This window comes from Phasianus colchicus, chromosome 1 (assembly GCF_987193195.1).
Source record: "Phasianus colchicus chromosome 1, bPhaCol1.hap1.1, whole genome shotgun sequence".
Lineage (NCBI taxonomy): Eukaryota > Metazoa > Chordata > Aves > Galliformes > Phasianidae > Phasianus > Phasianus colchicus.
In genome coordinates, this window is record NC_143436.1 from 138,859,293 (window position 1) to 138,880,858 (window position 21,566).

Consider the following 21,566-nt stretch of genomic DNA (forward strand, 5'->3'; position numbering starts at 1 on the left):
GGCCTTGAGCACCTCCAGGAATGGGGCACCACAGCTTCTCTGGCAACTGTGCCAGCGCCTCACTGCCCTCTGAGCAAAGAATTTCCTTCTAACACCTAACTTAAATCTCCTCTCTTTTATTTTAAAGCCATTCCCCCTTGTCCTATCATTATCAGACCATGTAAAATGTTGTTCCTCCCTCATGCTTATAAGCTGCCTTCAAGTCTGGAAGACAACAGTGAAGTCTCCTCAGAGCCTTCTCTACTCCAAGCTAAACAAGCCCAGCTACTTCAACCTGTCTACACAAGAGAAGTGTTCCAACCCTCTCATCATCTTCATGGCCCTTCATTCCAGGAAAAAGTGGCACAGAAGCAAATGCACAAAAGCTTCCACTGTTCTGAACTGAATGGGAGCACTGTCACCACCTCTGGTCTCCTAAGTGCTTGCTGCACTTCAGATCAAGCAAGGTAGTGCATGAAGCAGTACTCGAAATATATATATAACTACAGATATGAGCACTGCAAAAATCTGTCAACTTGCGAGCAGTCTTTTTTCAGACACACCATTTAAATGCTGGGGCTAGTTTTATGAGACATTACAGAGAAGAAGGATCTTATGGGAAAAAAAATAAGATCATACAATAATGTAACTATTGGCTGGATCAACATGCATAACTATTGTAGCTAGACTGGCTAATTACGGTGAACTGTTTTAAACTAGTGCTCAAATGCAATGTTAATTAGGACACTGATTTTCCTTTGATACTAATTTGAGACTAGTATTATTAGGAAGTTAAAAAAAATTAAGTGAAGCAATCACCTGAAAAAAAAACCCAGAGAAGATTTTATCCACTGTTATAACTTCTGTACTTTTTAATCTTTGAAATGAGAAAAAAAAAGTGTTAAAGTCTTGCAGAAATACATTACATTAAGTGCATTAATTCACCCTATGATACTGATTGTGATACTACTACATAAATTGCACTTAGAAGGAAAATTCAAAAACTAACCTCCGAATTCAAGTGAACTTCCATAGGCGTATAGGTTGGCCAGTATCCCATTGTTAATATATTTACTGTCAGGTCTATATTTCCTGGGTCACTTTGGTTCTGCATGTACTAAAATACAAGGGACAAAAATCATTCAGGTATACTGTTTGCATGATAAATTAGAAAAATTATACATTTGATTTAAATTAGAAATCTAAGCTTTGGAGAATAATGAAGAATTCCTACAGGTCACATTCTTCATTAGACACGATACAGGGTATCTCACGCACACACACAAAAGAAAGCAGAACAAAAGCTTTCGATCAGAAGCCAGGACAAAAATTTTAAGGTTCCGTGGGACTTCCAGCTTTCTGTGAGACAACACATTTTCTTATAATTTCAGTATAAGATCACTCCTCGACAAGCCATAAAGTCTGGGACGGAAAAATCACTACAGTATTTTAGTAGTGGAGCAGCTGCTCCAAGTCAGACCTCTATCCCAGTACCTGGTCCACAGTAAGGCTCCAAAAAGATGCCCGGGAGAAGCATAACAGCAGGGCAAGCATGCACAACATTTTCTTGCAGCATATTTTCTCAGTCACCAACCACTGTGAAGTTCAGTGCCTGAGATATATATAAGGTTTCTATGCATTTTAGCAGCCTGTGGGGAGTTTCTCTGGCATAGGTCATTCACAAAGAGAAACAATAGTTTACAGAATTAAGGAATATGGACTTTAAAGGATGTCAGCAAATTAAATTACTACGTGTCATTTAGACCTCAACTTGCTTAAAAAGAAATCACATAAATCCGTAAAAAAAGATTATCTCTGAATAGATAAAGAATAAATAAATTCTGCTCTATAAATAGATATATAATGACTTTTTGTGACTACGATCAGGGCCCTCCACAAAAGCTTCATTTTAGCTTAATTCAAATTTAACACTATGAAGTGCTTCCCCATTGCTGTTGAAAATTTAGCACATAAACACAATCTGAAGGTACCTGCTTAAACTGAACCATGACATCTTTTGACAGTTCCATGTCCTTGAACATGCCCTCCAGTTTGCTGGTAAAAGCAGCCCCACATTCTGTCACACAAATTAAAGCAAAGATCCCAAAATTACAAACAAGCACAGAACAATTTAGGAAGGTCTAACCAGAGATAATTGCACCAGATTTGACAGGGTTTGGAGCACCCACAACTAAGTACGTGTTCTGCTCCTATGCAGGCAGATTAAATGAACCAGTCACGTCTCTGAGAGGTCAACCCACTAGGTCTCACTGAGCACAATGCTCAGATATTACTCAGGATCTGGCTTATCACTGTTTAAAGCATGAGATAATGAGGATTCCAAATTACATTCCAAAAAGTAATAAACAGTTAACACAACTGAAGATGCCTACCATGCTTAAGCTTTGACAACATCGACTTCTCAGCATCTACAGATGCACTTTTTCCAACCAGCAGTCTTTTGGCCAAATCTTTCTTATAGAATGCCTCAAACACATCTTTACCTGCATGGACATTGAAACAAAAATAAAGTCATACATTCTATTTGCACCATCACACTTCAGGTTTGTGACACAAGCCTTAACTCATAACACATTGATCGGTAGATCAATATTCACTATCCAACAACAAAGAAAACTACATAGACAATTGGTTCTTTTTATGTTTGAATTATTCTATTCTTGCTAAATCTTACTCTCACTTTTTGGTCTCCACCATAGACTGTAACCTCACCTCCAAAGAAGCTTGTCCTCCCTGTTGTATTTATTGTGCTCCTTTAACTGTAAGGCAACTCAGATATAAGACTAATTCTTGAGGAAGCTCATGCTAAAAATGATCTCTTACACTCCCCTCAGAGGACTAAAGTTCAGCTAGTAGCAAAGAAAATATTTGTAATTGTATTAACTTAGAACAGGTATTTCTTACCATGAATGAATCTAAATATGATCATAATTTTGTCGAGAATTCTTTCCAGCTCTTCATCTGTTGCTTCTTTATTACCAGCTCTTAACTTGGAATCCACGTATTTTGCTACAAATAAAAAAAAATTAACACCTTAATAAAAAAAATAAAAACTCTTAAATCACCAACTTAAGCATTTCCCACTTGAAGTAGTACTGTATATTAAAAATATAGGGTAAGTGCTAAGCTTTCAGTTTTCTGTTCTCCCACCCCTTTATTCAGTGGAATGATAGAACGCTTATTGTAACTACTGCCATAATGGAAAAAGATATCACAAAAAGGAACCATCCAAGAAAAGAACACATTAAAATCATTAAAATTAACGCATTGAAGTTCCCACATTTTGTGTTATATTCATTGCAAGCACATTACTCATTGAAAGACAACATTCTGAAAGTGTACAATGCATATGAATGTATTTTATGAGAAACAGAAACAAACAACACAGAGAGGACTATAGTTTTTGTAGACCTTTAGCAAACCCCTCTTGCTCCTTGCTATGAGCATACCAAAATTTAAACAGAAGCGATGCTTTCAAGTTAGTAGCTTCAGAATGCTAGAAATACTGTTAAGCAATGAATTTAGCTAAATGTTGATTAAGCCACCACGTTAGTATCCCTACACAACCTACTGGGGTAAGAAGTAAACCACTGCAATAGCTGAAACATCACAATCTGCAGATGACAGCAAGCTGCATCATGGCTTTAACCTGTATTCACTAAATTGCACAATTTGACCCACCAAGTTTATTTTAGGATGAAGCCATGAACTATGTTGAATAGAGGCAAGAGAGAGAAAAACAAGGAACAGGATCCTCTACTGGTGGGAAATGTCCTAGCTATGCTGGCCGTAGGTAAAACAGACTGCCAGATTTTGCCACATCAGGGATAATCCCAGCAAAAATATTTATGAGCATTAGTTCTCGCCTTAAAGATACTCAATTTTTTCTTCTTCCTTCTATCTGAAGGTCTTAAAATTGTTCCAACAGCAGCCTTCAAGTCAGATGGGCTCTACTTACTCCTTTCTGAGAGATCTTTAACACCCAGAGAACTCATCTGCCACCGCAGTTAAGCATTCTGCTCTGGCTATACTTTCCCTAGCCCTTCACACCACTGGCAGCACTCACGTTGTGCTCCTTGAGCACAAGTTAGCCCAGTTGCAGTGCAGGAAGCATGGTGCAGGACAGCAAAGTGATGTACTCCTTAGGGACACAGCACACATCTAAACAACACCCCGCGCTGCTTGCTCCCACAGTGCTCCCAAAGCAGATCTCCTAAAGCAACTGCATAATGCACCACTATTGCGCTAGCACACTCAGCAGCATCATCTTATCATGCTTTCTACAGATTTTGGAAATATTTTACAGAAAAATATTTGTGTACCTATCAATTCTGCAGGCTTATTTGGTCTCTTGTTGATAAATGTTTCAAAGGACTCCTTCATCAAGTTTATAAATTTTTCATTTTTCTGAAAGCACACTTCTATGATATGGTCCACTTTATCCTTAAAATCTAGTAGCTCTTGCACCATATCCTTGTCCTTTTCAGGATTAACCACTATTGTTGTCCCAAAGTTCTGTAAAACAAACACTTTTGATAATAAAATACTTTAGAGCACTACCTGTCTCCCCCAACAGACACATTCACCCTTATAAAATTAATCGTTAGAGAGAATAATAATTTTTACAGAGCTACTTATGTGACTTCACATTTTCAGAAAATGAGATGCATTAAAATTTAAAATAAAAGCCCAGACACACATTAATGGATTTCAAACATTAGCGTTTGATTTAAAGATTATACACATTTAAGACAGGAGCTAAACAAAAATACACAGTAGACACGACTGCACGATGTACAAGTTTACAGTTAAATACAGAACTACATGATTCATGTAAAAGAAATTATATGGAAACTGGCTTAGAAAGTGTAATGGCAAACTATTCTTCTGGACCCCACTAGTGAGCTTCACTGACAAGAGCAGAGGGCTGAAATCCAACTGCTGCTCATCCCTCCAAGAGTTCTCACTCTGTGAGGGCTCCAGATCAGTTGACTTCCAACAAACAGGATTTTCCTATTGGCAAGAAGAAGCCACAGACCCAACTTTCTTTCTTTTCTTGTTCATTTATTATCCAAGAACTAGGGCTATGTTACCCCTTGCCCACTGAACCAAACCATCCTATGAGGTTAGCCTATCAGACAATTTACAGCTGCTTCATAACACCAATCACTACCCTACAAAGAATGACTAGTTTTCCACCATGAGAAGGAGGAACACCTGCACAGTAACAGCTGAACAGTATTTAATTGGCGTATTTATATCAATATGGTGGTATGTTTTTCACCACAGTTAAGCAAAGATGAGAAAACTCCTCACAAGCCTCAAAATTTCCACCTTGATACCTCATTATCCCTGCAATCTTTCACTAAGATCTTTCTCAAGAGCCATTTCTGAGTGAATCAAGTCAAACACAAGGATGCCAAGTGTCCTTGGACTCATTATATATATTTTGTATTAAGTCCATTTTCCCCTTCATTAACAGCATCTGGATCTCTCTCAGCCTCCATCATCTACATTCCAAAGTTGCAAAGCATCTTTGCAGTCTACAAATGGAGAACTGAGATATACAGAGCTAAGTGGCATGCCTAAAATCATAAAAAGGTGACTACAGCAGAGCACTTATCTTCCCTTCAGGACTTTGTCTCTATGTAATTTTTCTTACGCTGCTTCAAAGGATAGAATTTAAGTTTCTGAAGCCTCACTTTAATGCACTCTAACATACAGAATGTTGGAATGGAGAAGATTTATTGACTCTACAAGATCAAGATTTCTAGATTTCTGAGCATGTGAAAAAGTTTCTTTAAAACAAGGCCACTGAAGGTCTGATTCTAAGACACATGGCATGGTAAGCCAACTTGCAGTTGCTGAAAGGCAAGGTCCTGGTCCTCCTTCCCATAGTTTTCTATTTGCTGGCACAGCTAATTGCATATCTGTGGGCTGCAGGTGGTAGAGACACTGCTCAACAATCTGCTTAGCAAACTGTCTCAGCTTTGGGGGTGGATGGGGATATGGCCTCTCTCCAGGTACTTGCACATAGCTCTAGGTATGGGTAAACCAGAAAGTCACCACCACAACAAACTGATGTTGTGCACTTTGCCTCTAAGGAAGAGGTAACAATGGATTATTCAGGAGAGAACTACATGAGGAATTAACTCCAGAAAGAAATATTTTCTGTGAAGCTTTGCTGCCTTCATTTGCTCAGAGGCAGCATGTTACCTTACTATTACACCTAGCTAAACAGACCAGAATTATCTAAATACCACTTCAATCACAGATTATTTTCAAAGGGAGAGTTCCTTTCGAAACAGCTTAAGCATTCATCTTACTGACTGCATTGCTCTATGTTGGTAACATGAAGCACTACCAATCTGCAGAAGAACAGCTGCATTCTGCTATTCTCCTGCATTTCCAAGTATGTAAAACAGGTGAATATATTCATACTGAAACTCAACACATTCTACAATCCAGCATACTCTAAACAAGTGTGCATATGGCTCTATCTAGAAGTAAACCAGAATAGCTTCTTGTGTATCATTCAAATGTATGATGAAAGCAATTTCCAAGTAGTTAAGAATTTAAAATCAAAATTTAAGTGTTGCTGTTTCTCACCATGTGATTATTACTGGAGGGGGGGATGCATTAACATATTTGCTTAAAACAGTTTTGATGCATATGCCTAACGATATACTATTCTTCTTTTTGATAGAATAAACCTATGATAACAGCATACATTTTGAGGGTATTAAGAGATCTGTGACATACCTTGATGTATTCACTCCAATGTTGTAGAAGAATCTGCTGCCCCCCTTTTACCCTGCTGAAAAGCTGGTATGTCTGGGTCAAATCTGATATTCTGTTTTCATCAAGCAGGTTATCAAGTCCTTAAAAAGAAAAGAAAATCAGAGATACAAGCAAATTTGAATAGAACTGCATAACACAATTGGAAATACAAGAGAAAACCAAAAATCTCTATGAAATACACCAACAGACTATCCAGCGTGCTTAGAAGTATAAACTTTGAAAGACAACATTTCTAAAACTGAGTGTTATGCTCAGGGTTAACACGTTCCCTGGTATAAACCAGCTGAAATGACTTATGTGACAATATTTTAAGTCAGCTGAAGTACTTTCCCAATGAAGTGCTGACTCAAAGCCTTTTGCAGAAAGTTTATGAACAGTACTTCATTTTAAGTGTAGAGTTTTATCAAAAGATCTCACAGAATCTCTAAGGAATATCAAAAACTACGCTAAGTAAAGTGTCCTAAATTTAAAACAAAGATATATACTTGGCAAGTTTTTTTTTTTCTGGAATGTGTTGGGTCACGTTTTTAGATTAAGAACACGATAGAAATGGTCTACATCCACACTGATGTAATAACACACAATTACAAATGGCTTCCAAGCAACTTTTGCCTTTTTCAGTTCATCCTACATGAGACTAGGCCTTGGACTAATGAGCAGAAAAGCAAAGCTCAAGGCTAAATGGGAAGCTTTTTACAACTACATTCACCATATTCTCAAATTTTACATTGTGTATTTACTCCCAGTGCAATCACAGATCCATTGTCTGGTGTTAGTGATAGAGGCTTCAGTGAAATGGGAAGGTACCATTTATGCCAGTGTTTAAAATCCAGAAAGCTTGATTCTACACAAGTTGACAATGCACATCATCAGTGCAGCTGATACTGTATGGCCATTCTACTTCATGCACAACATATACGTAATTAGTTCAAAATTTTAAATGGTATTAGATTACAAAGGATTTTCAAGCCTTACTTAAATGTTCCCTTTTTTACTCTCTCCTTCATCTCAAAATACTGCAATTTTGACTTATTTACAAGTTCAGAAAGGCAAACAATGTTCAAGAATGATGCCAGGTCAACTTCCGCCCACTCTGAGAGATCAGAAGAATTAAAATACTTTAGAAGTATACAAAATGATAAATTACACAAACTTTAATACATGTGACTGATGTTCTTTTGGTGCTGAAATTTGGAAATGCCAATTCTATCACATCCAAGCATCATTCCCTCCTCATTTAGGGAGACCAATGCACTATCTGCTTTGTTACAATCTAGTTGATAAAGTTCAGCCTTCCTTCTTCCTCTGGCATACAAACTATGATGGAAAAAATACTTTGTGACATCCTTGACCAATGAAAAAAAAAGAGGGAACTCCTCTGACGCAACACAACTTCAGAAAGCACTGTCACAGCCTTACAAGTTTCTAGTATAATCACAATGAAAAAAAAATGCAGTAACTATTAAATAGCAGTCAGAACAATACAAGAAATAAAGTATCACATACATACCCTGCATTTGTAAGCTTTTTTTTTTTGCTGTATCAAACTGACTACATCATATGCCTTCTCTCTCCTAAGGAACAAAACCTACAAAAGGCAGTATCTTCTTCTACTTGCACTGAATACTAGGATGTTATAAGTGGATTACAATGTGCCCTGGATCAAATGAATGCAGAAAGTGAAGTAAGCCAAGTGATGTTAGACTTGCTTCTATTCTTTTTTTAAATAAATAAAATGTATAGACATAGAATGCAAAAGAATCCAACAGTATTACAATCCTGAATTATAGTAACTTCAAAAACATAGATGGACAGTGAATGTACATTATTAACCAAGAGAGAATGCAGATTAAAACAAGAATATTTTGTGGCTAAGCCAACTGATGAACACGTTTATCACTGGCAAAGTGACTTTAAAATAGTGCTAAAAAGCAAGCAAAATTGACACGCATCAACAAAAGTACAGGTTATTCTTACAATTTACATAAAAATAACTAAGATAGAATAAACAAGCTTATTTTTGCAAATGTAATGAAAATAGTGAAATAATCTATTCCCAGAGTAGTTTGGAGAAAACTGTATGCATATGTCTATATTTAAAAGGGGAATGAAGAAATAAGCAAAAAGAGTGCATCTATCAACCCAAAAATATTAAACATTGATGCGATGGAGGCTGAAGTTAACAGAGTACTAGGGACATCAGTACTGCAGCAGTAAAAGAACAAAGATATAAGCATAACTTGCTAGAAGACCTAAAGCTTGAAAGGTGGGTAGTGCAAGAAAAGAAAATGATCACTTAAAGTACTGAAAGGTCAGAACAAACCCAGGAATTTAGGGAAAAAAGACAAGCATTAAAAGTTAAGAGGGAAAGAGAAACGCTGATTTGAAGACACTAATATCTGAATAAAGAATTCCTAAGAAGATGGTAGTTCAAATCTGGAACTGTCAGTCAGAAGGTGCAATACAAACAAAAGCCTAAGAAGTGCATTGCTTCTGACTGCTGTCAGTTCCAATAACTCACAATTCCTTAACCATCCAGTCACAAGGATATGTTGCACTACTGTACTCGCACTCTGTAACCATCACATAAAAAAAACCCTACAACAACATTTGCAGCTTTCACTTGGAAGTTTGCAAATTCGAGGAAATCACAGTTCCAAAGCAATTCCTAAGCCTATTGCTCTGAGCCAAAGGGAACTCATGGGGTTTAGTAACATACACAAATATGGAATTACATTTTAGATATTTGTTTCCATATACAGGATCTGATGGCACAATGGGTGTAAAGTTTTATTGAATTAGCTTTCTGTCTCTACAGAAGTTTTTTTCCCCACAGCTAATGCATCTCATTAAATAAAAGCTATAGATCCTATAGTTATCACAGACCATGAGAATCTGTTGATTACCAAAGAATGCATTAATTTTAAAAAATACCTTTTTGCAAAATAGCTGTTAAGTGTTCTCCTAGTAGTTGTTTCTCCACACAAGCAATCAGTGGTTTCCTAAATAAGGCAAGAGAAGTATATTAGAAGTACTACGGTATAAGGGAGTTACCTCCTGTCACAGTGCATTTGTGAGCAATTCACATTATCATATTAAAAATATCAACAATTTTCTGCTTAAAACAGAGCCTACATGGTTAGAAAAAAAATAGTGTTATAAGAAAGAAAACAATGAACCATGGATTAAAAAAAATTCAGTTTCAAATACTAAAAAGCAAGCTATAACAAGCAGGAACTTAAATACCAAAAATCCTTTTTAAGTCCCTACCTTTGCCAAAATACCACTTATGAATGCCAGGCAAATAATTAAATACAATATACAATTTTAGTCCCTTCACATCAAAAGAAAGGATTCGAATTTGCAATGGTCCAAAAAAGAAAATAGGGATGATCAGATTCTGTATCAGCAGCTCCAAGAGAAACAGCTATACACATCTGGGTTTGGACTCTCTGACCTGGGAAAGAGATGTACAGTACACTGATGGGCAGGAAAAAAGGTGAAAAGGAACAGGGTGATCACTCTCCAACGTAAGAGTTGGGGAATGATGCCTTTGGGAACCAGACTTGAAATAAACAAAAGGAAATGATCTATTATGTGGTGGCTGGTGTGCTGCTAGGGGGGGAATCTCCTTGCCAGAAGATGCCATAGGTGGAAAAGCTTACACGAATCCAAGTGAGATGGCACAAGTATTTCAAAGAGATTCACAAGATAATACAAAACAGGCAAACAGCACCAGTTCAGAAAAATATGCTGAGCCAAAAACAGGCAGGTACTAGGAGAGTGTCGGGGCACCACAGGCACTAATTCTATTCTTTTCCTAAAGTGCTCCTAAGACTTCATACACAAAGCCATTTTTATGACTACTTTCGTTTTCCCTGAAACTTCCAACTGTTGCTATCTACAACTGCTAAATGTCCTCAAGAACAGGATTCAAGGTTACATAAAATATCATCCATTACCCCAGAAGGCCTTCTGCCTACAGAAAAAGTTAGGATAACTGGTCTGCCTGAGGCAGCATAGTACTTACTAAGAAACAGACAGACAGTATTTTATTTACATACAGAAATAATTCCATATGTTTTCACATGACTAATTTTGCATGAAGAAGCTAGGCACCCCTGTAAGAAAACTCAAGCTCAAATATGTACCATGATATGCAAAACACGTGCTTAACTAGTTATTTTCTTCATATATATCAGACAAAAAGAGATAAGTTACTCAATTATCCCTTTAACACCCAATGAAATGCCAACATCACCTAGGGGAAATAAAAAGATGCGAGGGAAAAAAACTCTCAGCTAATTCTATCTAGTTACGTTCTTTATTTAAAAACAACTACTGCATTACTTATAAAATTATATATACATTTATAGCCCATCAGTGACTGTGCATCCTTATTCCAGTAAAATGCATGCTCTTACTCAATATGTCAATGAGGAAAAAAACAAACTACCTTGCACAATCCATTGGCAGCAGCTGTACCAAAGCTGACCCACTGTAAACTAACATGGAATGTTTGTATCCATGTTCTCTACTCTATGTCATAATTTACATTTCTTCCCCCAGTGAATGTTCCCTTATTAACATTTAAAATCAGCTACTAATCTCAAAACACATATGTGAGTTATATTTTGTTGACTTCAAATGATACTGGAAGTTTTCTAGATAAATTTCTCCCCTTTTATTCAAGGAATACTTGGATTTAAAATAAATTGGTTCTGATAAAAATAAAGTCTTAAAAAAAAACAATAAAAACACCAAATAGTATCTACAGAGATGATCTCTGTGCCTCTACAGCCACGGACACTGTTTTGTAAAGGATGCTCGACTTATGCTAAAAATGACAAAATTTGTACTCACTGTGTGCTGTGGTCTAAGTATGTTATCACCCTGTCTCCTTCTTCTTCCAAACGTTTACTAACATGGTGAAGATATTCTGGGACCTTGCAAGATAGGAGAATGACAAATTCAACTGTTAAGTACAATAGCATGAATGATTATCTTGTTCATCACAACTATTTTAAAACTACAAATTTAAGGAGAGCACAGATTGGAAATAACTATTCCACAGGTATGTAATATGTTACACAATCTATGTTTTTACTAATCAATATTACCTCATAATAGAAGTATTGTAATTGCACCTACCTATTCTCTACTGGCCAAGAGTCGGTGTTAAAATTAAATTAACAAAGGTAGCATGCTCTATTTTAGACAACCAGGAAATACTGTTGTACATTTTCAGGAAGAAATACATTTTCAGGCTGCCTACCACAGAGCATAATTTCATCTCAAAAGCACAGAAAACAAAGATGTCTCAAGTCTACTTAACTAATAAGTAACTGGAACAAAACAGCAAAATAAATACAACAATATATATTTCAAAAGTGAACAGTTAATTTAGCTATTAAGTACAGAGTAGAATGGTGCCAGTGGATATTTCACAGCTTTTGAGCAAAAATATTATTCATGGCACATTTTTAAGCTTTACACGGAGATGAACTTTTTGGCAGTATGACTTCAGCAATAGAAAATGTCACTTCTCCACCCTTAGTTTATGTTCCTATATGCAATATACAAATACTATATATATAGTGTGTGTGTGTATACATATATATATGTATACTCACACACACCCAACATTATGGTAAACTGGAATCAGTTCTTCTCTGATAAAATATTGCAGTCCCCAAAGCATTAACATCATTTGTCCCTGTAAATTTCTTTTAGTATTCATTCTGTGGTGCTACCAGAAGTTCCCACATAATCCCATAGCAGATGGAACTAAAATAAAAACAGTTAACTACAGCATGCACCTACCTCTCTTTCTTGCATTAATCTTTGGCCCTCTGCAGCGTATAAGCAATTTGTCTCTTCCAGAAACCTCTGTTCAAATGATTCTTTGTAAACCTGTTTAAGAAATCAATTTAATTACTTACATTAAGCTGCCAATAAAGGTAGTGTACCCTGGTTGTCAGGCATAGGGGGCAAGTAAAGTCTCAGGAAGGCAAAATAAATTGTAAAAATAAAAATAAAAATTGTATAAATGCCAAAGTTTGCTTTTTTCCCTACTGGTTTTAGAAAGCCTACAATCGGAGCTGACTTCCCAGTGTAGCAATAGTGTGTGTTTCAGTCATCAATACTAAAACTGTCTAAAGTGGCAGGTTTCTGTTTAATTCACAAAAACACCAGCACTCAACACAACAGCACAGCAATGACATCTAATCCATGTGAGCTCAAGACCCCCACTGATATTTCTGCGCCAGTTCCAACTGGTAAAACAAAACAGGTAATTCCCAACAGTAAAATGACTATACTCTCAGTAACAAGTCTTAGGAACAAAGCTGATACCTACTTTCAAATATTTGACTTTTTCTCAGTGCATCAAACACAAAATCTCTGGCTTGACAGGTATTCAGACTGTAACGGTACTCAGTGTCATAAGCAGACATTGACTGATTGCTATAGCCATCTCTTTAAACAGAACTGAACATAAGATTTTATTTCTTACCTTCTTTTCCTTCACTAACTTTCTGAACTACACTAACAGCATATGAAATTATTTCTACATAAACCACATATAAAGCTTTACAACAGGGAACTGCAATAGAACAAGATTTATGTAAGCAGGAATCAGCTTTCAGCAGCTGGTCTTCAATTTTGTAATTGCCTAAAAATTAGGAATGAGTAAGAGCTTAATTGTTTTTGAATGAAATATAAGATTTGTGTTATTAATTCATTTTTCACCACAAGCTAACCTCCAGTGAAAGAAGAGAGAGAAGCAGAGATCCTGAAGGCAGGATCATAAGCACATCTGTGCCTGATAATATAAAAATACATTTTGTTAGGTTCTCCAGTGAAGAAAGAAAACAGCACTTCTGAGAGAGTGAAGACGACTGCAGGCTGAAATCCAGTTCTGTAAGAAGGATCTAATAAAGGAGATCTCTTTAGTTAGCAGTGTACATTGCTAAAAAAAAAAAAGTAATCACTGGTAATACCTACAAAAAACTGGTGCAGGTAAGACAAGACTGGCAAGCAACAGGAAAAACAAGTGGGAAAGAGCACACAAATCAGATCTGTCTTCAGATCTGTTAATGATTTTTATATCACAAGAAGTTTCTCTTCTCTCTTGAACAGAATTATCAGTTCTAAATCTTTTGGGTACACTAAAAGTTATGGATGAAAGTCAGAAAAGTTAACATGAAAAGCAGAAAAGCTATGTAAGCTACCAGACTAAAAGGCACTTTTTAATAGCCTTTTATCATAGAATTGTAAGGGTTGGATAGGACCACTACAATCACTTAGTCCAACCATCAATCCATCCCCACCATGCCCACTAACCATGTCCCTCAGTGTCACTATCTACATTACTTGAACACCTCCAGGGATGGTGACTCCACCACCTTCCTGGGCAGCCTGTGCCACTGCCTCAACACTTCTGGTGAGAAAAATTTTTCCTAATATCCAATCTGAACCTCCTCTGGCACAACTCAGAGCCATTAACTTTTGTTCTATCGCTGTCAACTGAGAGAAGAGTCTGCCCCCACCTTGCCACAACCTCCTTTCAGGGAGTTGTAGAAAACAATAAGGTAACCCCTGAGCCTCCTCTTCTCCACACTAAACATTCCCAGAGTTTTATGAACCCTTTGCCCTCTTTTTTAAACCTTTACTAAATCATGTAATAATGTACATCAGTTGGGAACAGAGCAGCAGAACAGGTTCTAAGAATGAAAGACTGCTCCTAAATTTTATTGCACATCATAGGAGAAAGTTGTGTTGTTGAACAGAGAACAATGTACATACAAGTCAAAATCACATTTTTCTTTTCTATTGGTTGACTGCCAAACATTTATTCTAATGGAAAATTTCATTCATCTACAGACTGACCATAACCATTTGAAAATGTCTGCCTTAACTTTGCAACTCATTCCATCTTTGATCTCTCTGCTAAGCAGTTGCTGAATTGGTGATTTTTTTTTTGTGATAAGAACCAAGATCTGGACTCAAAAAAAATCTTTTTACACTTGCAGAGGCAGCCTTTTTTGTTTGCTATGTTTAACCTTCATTAGGATTGGAAAACAAGCAATTAACACAGACGTGCCCCAGCTAAGAAAAAACAAGCACAGAAATCTCATTTAAAAATAGAGAATGAAAGACTGTGGATTGGGCAAAGAAAAGGGAATCACTTTCTCAATCTGTCAGCCAGATTTTGAAGCACACATTTACTAGAATAAAATTATTTCTGTACAACACACACATCAGAAAAGTCCAGTCAGTTTCTAAAACTAGTGGTAATGACTGAGGTTTGCTGTACTCACCTGTAGATCAGACAGCATGCTCAACAAACTACGCAGCAAACTTCTGTCCACTGCTTCACCACTTCGTTCTCGTTCAATCAGCAGAAGGATTCCATCAATGGTCTTGTTTTGAACTTGCTTATCACTAATGACATGATTTCTAAATAATTCTAGCCCCATGTCCCTGTGTGAACAATGAAAATTGATACATCACTGTGTTGATTCTTTTCAAAAATTTGCATGTTTGAGAAAATATGAATGTATAAAGATAAGTATAATATATGTACATATTGCACAGAGAGAGAATTTATTAATCATGTATATATTCTACAAGAATGGCTATCACAAAAATATAAACTGAGGTTCTGCCAGATGCATAAACTTCAGGTCAGATCTGAGACTGGCCTGCATCTATTTAACATAATAGACTATAACATTATCAAAAAAGAATTACTATTGTAATTTTGAATCTGAATATATATCTGAATTAAATGTAAGTAGGTAAATGGAACATTCTGAGTACAAGGAAAAAAAAGACCAATTATGAGCAGACCCCTTTGATGGCTTTCAGTAAAAGACAGCCTAACACAAAAAGCTGAAGGAAGACAAGTGCAGAGTGCAGAAAGGAAGACCTAACCAGTGAGAGAAGGCTGTCAGCTTCCTCCCCAGCCTGAGGGGAGGACACAGAAGTAATACATGCAGGGAAGAGGCACACTGCTAGTTCAGCATTTTATCTACATCTTTTCTTGCTTTAGACAGAATACTGACACCAGAAAATTTTGGCAAAGCACGGGTTTCTTTCTCTTGGTGATGATACAAAATGTCTCTCAGGAAGGATGCTGAGAAATAGACATGGCCATGGGGTGCTCAAACTGCAGCAGCAAGCAGGGGGTTAACCTCAGAGCTCTGAGCCACAGGTCTCAACTCACAAAAGGCCAGGAAACATGATCTGCACCTTGTGAGTGCACCTAACATTTAAAAAAACAACAGAGCCAATAGTCAAGCTCTGAACTTTGCCAAGCCAGGAGCACCTGAAAAACCACTAGACTGAAAGCAGAAGGCCCAGAGGCAGCAGTCTCACCCAGACTTGGCAGCTGATCCAGACTGACCTTCCCCTTTTACCCTCATATTACCTCCCGGGGAAGGTGGATATGACAGAGACTTAAGTTTCCACAAATTAATACAAAAATTTAATCAACCTACTACACAGCTCAAATATAATGTGAAGAAAAAAAAATATTTTCAACCTTTACAAATACAGTACAAATTGTACAGATTAAAGGAGTACTTATGTAGATACCTACCATATAGAAGGAAGCATTGAATTCTGAAGTACGTATGTACGATCCAAAAATAAGAAAATGCTTCTGATCATGATCTGAAAATATATGAAGAAAACATTTTTCTCTTTGCTGGCATGTAACAATTTAAATTATAAGGCAAATTCTGAAAAATTCCATCACAGACACATGGTACTTTCATTGCTGGTACACCTATTTTTGACCCTTGTGGTGACCTGCATCTCTACAGGAATGTAATTTATTAATATTAATGCTATGACTAATCACTATAACCAAATACATTTAGGACAATTTTCAAATTCATAAGCAATTAATAGAATAGTTTTATTAGCCTTAGTGCTGTTTAGGTTTTAGTGCTATTGAGATACATATTTCCTCAAGCATAATCATCAACTTTCTGTAAACTGCTGTCACAGATTTCACTTAAGAATGTTTTAGGCAGACAGCAACAAACTTGGCAATGATGTCTTTACAATGAAAGACAGTTGTCAAAATTTATGAAAAAAATAAAGATATTAATTGTAACAAGAGGAAGAATGTATAAACATATTCTTTTTTAAATTAAGAGAGAAAAGGAGCGAGCTTTATCTTATAACTCATTCACAAACATCCGTTTTTACTTTTGTTCATTCAAAAGGCTGCCCAGCTTTTAATTTAGCATTACAGTACCTCAGGATGTCCATGAATAACTCACTGCTAGGCCAGCTACTGAATTTTCTATCCTCAGAAGCCTATTCAATCCTCTTCTAAAGGACTTCATTGCTTCTGAAGCTGACACAATTTCTAGCCAACCATGCTAAAGTAAAACAGCAACAAGATTGTTTTTGTTTTGTTTCCTTGAACACTGCAGGTGCTATCTCAGCACCTGGGCAAGAAAGCCACTTCCTACAGGTTGTTGTTCTGGGGAGTAGACATAAATGAATAAAACCAATAAAAGGAACACTCAAAAGTAATTAAAGACAACAGAGTTCACAGAAAAAAAAAAAACCATCATATTTTTATAAAAACACAGGTCCAGTTCAATTAAACTTTCAAGGCAATAACCTTCAACCTTAATTTCATCAGTGGAATACATTCAGAATAATTTTCACAACACTCCATTTCCATTTCAGATAAAGCATGCTTACACATACCTGCCCATCCCTCACAGGGGAGGGAAAAGGAGGTAATTTGGGTGTCCCATTATTTTGGGGACCCGTAGCCAGAGCTTGCTGACAATGCAGTGAAAACCTAGAATTATAATGAAGTGGTCTTAAAAGGCCAATTCCTATGGATTGATTTTGAGAGGGCACTTTTTCCTGGTAATAGCTTATCACAGAAGTAGGTGACAAAAAGGGGAGAAATAAAGAATGAGATTCTGAGAAACAGCCCAGTAAGTCAGGATATTCAGCTCTGTCTTGCAAAAAATACAAAGTAAAAGTCACAAATTAACCTAGCAGTTGGAACCATCTATATAAGCAAAGATTGAAGAAATTGGTGAACAATTTCACTGGTATCAGCATGTTTTTGAGTGATATTCCAGCTGGTTATCATCATGAAATCAATGAAGAGCAAACCAATAACACAGCAGAATGTAACTTTTGACAACAGAACTGCTCATAGCTAGCAAAGGGGAAAGTGAAACATCCTACTGAAACTTGGAGGAAGTGCAACAGCAACACAGACCCAAGTTAAAACCACGACAGATTCCCTTTTGTCAGACTGCACATCTCAAGGATACATATTCTGAACAAACAACTTACCATTTGTCTGCAATGATCTTGCCAGCATTTATTTATCTTCTTTAAAAATAAAAGGCTATCCAGAGAATCTGTACAGCACCTATTAAGGAAAACTAGCTTGCTGGTAACTTTTGAGGTCAGATTCCAGAGATGATCTTTGCCAGCCATTAAGCAAATCTCCTTCGTGGATATTCCGATGTTACTGGGACTGCCTAGGGATGAACAGTTAATTGCAAAGCTTCTGCCCAGCACAGGATCTGGCAGCTCTCCAAAAAAATCCTCCCTATGTTTTCAAGGAACAACACTCACAGCCCTTCACTAATACCATCTAGCGACTTTGCTGTCTAGCTCTGATATAGATTTAAGTAAGAAATCCCATCAGTGTCAAAACCAACCTTATCACCCACGGAGGTGAGCTGGATAGAAAGGTTTACTTTGTTTAATGAGTTCACACTGCACACCACAGGAATGACCCTAATCTCTTGAAAGCAGTTACAGTTTCAAATAATCCTCAATAAATCCAAATAGTGCTTCTTCCATATACATCTCTAGGTCTCCTTAATTAAACCATAAAGTTTTACTCGCTATACAATGGATCCAATTGTTGCTTGTGCTGTCAGAATTTTAGTGTATCATGAGTAAACTCAAAGGTGGCTTTGCCTACCTTTCTTACACAATGCCATCTCCAACTCCCTCTGGTCAAATCTGATTAATCTAATCTCGTGTCCTTGGGATATAAAGCAGTATACCTGTAGAACACAGAGTTCTCAACTCTCCAAACATTGCTTTCTCTCCACAAACCCAACAGAACCAAAGTTTTACAGCTTAAGTTGTAATAACATTTTCTCAACCTGAAAAGTCAGGGATGCAAAACTGGTCAACTGTATACTGCTTTAAAGCAGACCAAAAGATTTGGTTCTCAGTTACATTTAAGAGGCTACTGTATTGACTAACGAACTTTTTACTTGGATATGATTTAAAAATGCATCAAATCAAACCTAAAAAAAAAAACACACGCCACAATTAAGAGGTGAAATCACAGTGTCAATTCAATATCAGTGTTTCATGTATGACATGTAGAAGCAAGGCTCTTTTACTGGGACTCAAAAAAACTCAAAAAACACCATGCTGGAGCTAAGTCATATAAAAGGGGGGGAAAAAATACGAACAGAGAAAGCAATTTATTTTCTTCGTGAGTGTAGGCACCTACCTGGAGAATGAGGTGAAATGAGAAACTGAGAGTCACAATCCTAAGCACGCTAAAGGCATTCAATTAGAAAGAGGGCTCTTTCTGGGCCCCATTCCCTTGTTTCTTCCTATTTCAACCAATCATTTTCTGTAACAGAATATCCACCAGAGACCTGGGAAACAGGGCAAGCACTCAAATCACTACAGCATCTGTTCACCCCAGCACTCTCCAGCATCTGTTTGCCAAGACACTCTCTGGGAACGACCTGCTGGGCATAGGCTCTACTTACCCTACTTCCCCAGCAAGTGCAAATCAGTAGGCTATTATGCACAAGACACATAAAGCATGCTCTCAGCATGCAAAGCACAACAGGCTTCAGAAAACAGTGCTGGCTGCACTCAAGCTTCCTGAGGAGATCTTCAGGCACTTTTGTCATCAGTTCAGAGGGAAAAAGAGAAGCCTCCTAACAGAACTTGAGAAAACAATGGGGAAATTTGCTGTCAAATGCAAGTGTTCTGAAGTCACAAGCAGCCAAGTGATCTTCTGAACTTTAATCTGTCTCCCAAGGTACGTGTGAGGTATCTGAAGGGCTCAGTGAATGCCTCCATTACATATCACTGCTGACCAGTGACCATACAGACAGGCTTAAGAACTATCTCACAGAAGACTCTCAGTTGTCTTTTTTGTTGTTAAAAATTAGTTTTCCTTCAGCTATTGCTACTGTAAGCATCTCCACCACACAGTTGCCACAAAAATCCACACCTGCTGTTAGATATGTGAGGATTTTGGACTCATAGTGCTCCTGAAGCTTTCTAGATTAGGTGTAGCATTTGCACTCATAACAAAACAAATACTCATTTTAATGGCTCATTACCACCATGCCTCTAAATACTAAAATTATTCCCTTGGATGACTCAAGTTGCTCATGGTCCATCTGAAAATATGTCAGCGGTAAACAAAGCACCTCTTCACATATTTGCATACACCACCATTATTTAAAAAAAAAACAACAAAAACCCACTTACTTAAAAATGATTAAGCGCAAATCTAACAATTTCTTTGCACAGGAAAAGGATATTCCCTGAATTGAAGGATTTGTGCTTTCACGTGATCTTCACAGACTTGTCGCAGCTGTTTGTACAGTGTAGCAGAGACTTTGTAGGAACAGAGGTTTTCAACAGCCTAAAACCAAAAAAGATGAGATTAAAAAAAAAAAATTAAGTGAACTCTTACTTTCGTCCCTGTGTAATCAACATTTTTTCCTCACAAGAAACTCAGGGGAATGCCAAAGAGAAAACGTAGCCTCATTCGATACCACTGCCTATATTTAGATTTTGTTCCAGGCGCGCTTTATTTTAACTTGTGTCCTGTATTTCAATAAACTATTTTATTAATAGACCACAGTACCTAAAATGAATCACAATGAAGACAGCCAAACATTCTGTGAGGACTGTGGAGTTTACAGCAGTATTTTTGGCCATTCAGTGCTTCACAGAATGTTATTCAAAGCAGTTAGATGTGATGAGAAAGTCAGCTCATCTCTTTCTTCAACCTCACCTCAGTTTCCTTTCTTTTGTGAGACGGTCCTATATCATACTTAAAGCACTGCTTCACTCAGACAACTACAAGTGACCCCAAAATCTTATCCTTTGCTCCCAAAGACTGACAGTGACATAGTTTGCTGATGAGCTTGCTGACAGCATCAGTGAACTTGGACAAAGTCTTGGTGTTTTCCCAGGGCTTGGTCTTTGTTTTTCCTCAAAGTTTAGCTGTATCTGTGCATTTTGTTTGAGATGTGACAAGTTATGTTGCTTAATGCCAGCACATAACTCTTTGCCTCAGTACCAGCACACGTTCTCCATTCTGTTTTACTTTAAGATCACAAAAAGAACTGTGTTAGCATATGAGCAGATGAAGAGAAAGGTGAAGGGGAAAGTGTCTCTTTGGGCAGTGGCACTGGCTTGAAGCATGCTTCAAACCACAGCCTTATCTCTGCAGCAATGCCTTCAGCAAGCTCTTCCTGCTTTCCTTTTTTGACTAAGGCAGAGGGGAAAACCAATAATTTCCTTCTTCTATATGTTTTGCTTTGTTCAGATTTTGTGCTGCCTCTGAAAAAATCTGATTTGATCTTTATTTATCTTGCACACAATGAGACTGGGGAGAAAGCTGTAATAATTATCACATCTACTATGACATGAGAAAGACAGCTCTGTAGGCTCTTCACCTACACAAACCACGTACAAGTTTCAAATAA

The 21,566-nt window shown here is 37.2% G+C and overlaps 1 protein-coding gene across 1 annotated transcript in view; it reads right to left on the minus strand.

Moving 5' to 3' along the window:
* Positions 1–21,566, minus strand: part of CUL4A (cullin 4A) — a 36,319-nt gene that overhangs the window by 11,688 nt on the left and 3,065 nt on the right. Inside the window, exons 3-15 of the mRNA XM_090128500.1 lie at positions 20,390–20,494; positions 18,145–18,213; positions 16,406–16,479; positions 15,123–15,285; positions 12,625–12,714; positions 11,665–11,747; positions 9,736–9,803; positions 6,763–6,881; positions 4,323–4,515; positions 2,905–3,009; positions 2,373–2,483; positions 1,971–2,056; positions 989–1,096 (exon numbers count right to left, since the gene is read on the minus strand). Coding sequence (XP_089984626.1) covers positions 989–1,096; positions 1,971–2,056; positions 2,373–2,483; positions 2,905–3,009; positions 4,323–4,515; positions 6,763–6,881; positions 9,736–9,803; positions 11,665–11,747; positions 12,625–12,714; positions 15,123–15,285; positions 16,406–16,479; positions 18,145–18,213; positions 20,390–20,494 — 1,374 coding nt within the window. The remainder of the gene's footprint in view (positions 1–988; positions 1,097–1,970; positions 2,057–2,372; positions 2,484–2,904; positions 3,010–4,322; positions 4,516–6,762; positions 6,882–9,735; positions 9,804–11,664; positions 11,748–12,624; positions 12,715–15,122; positions 15,286–16,405; positions 16,480–18,144; positions 18,214–20,389; positions 20,495–21,566) is intronic.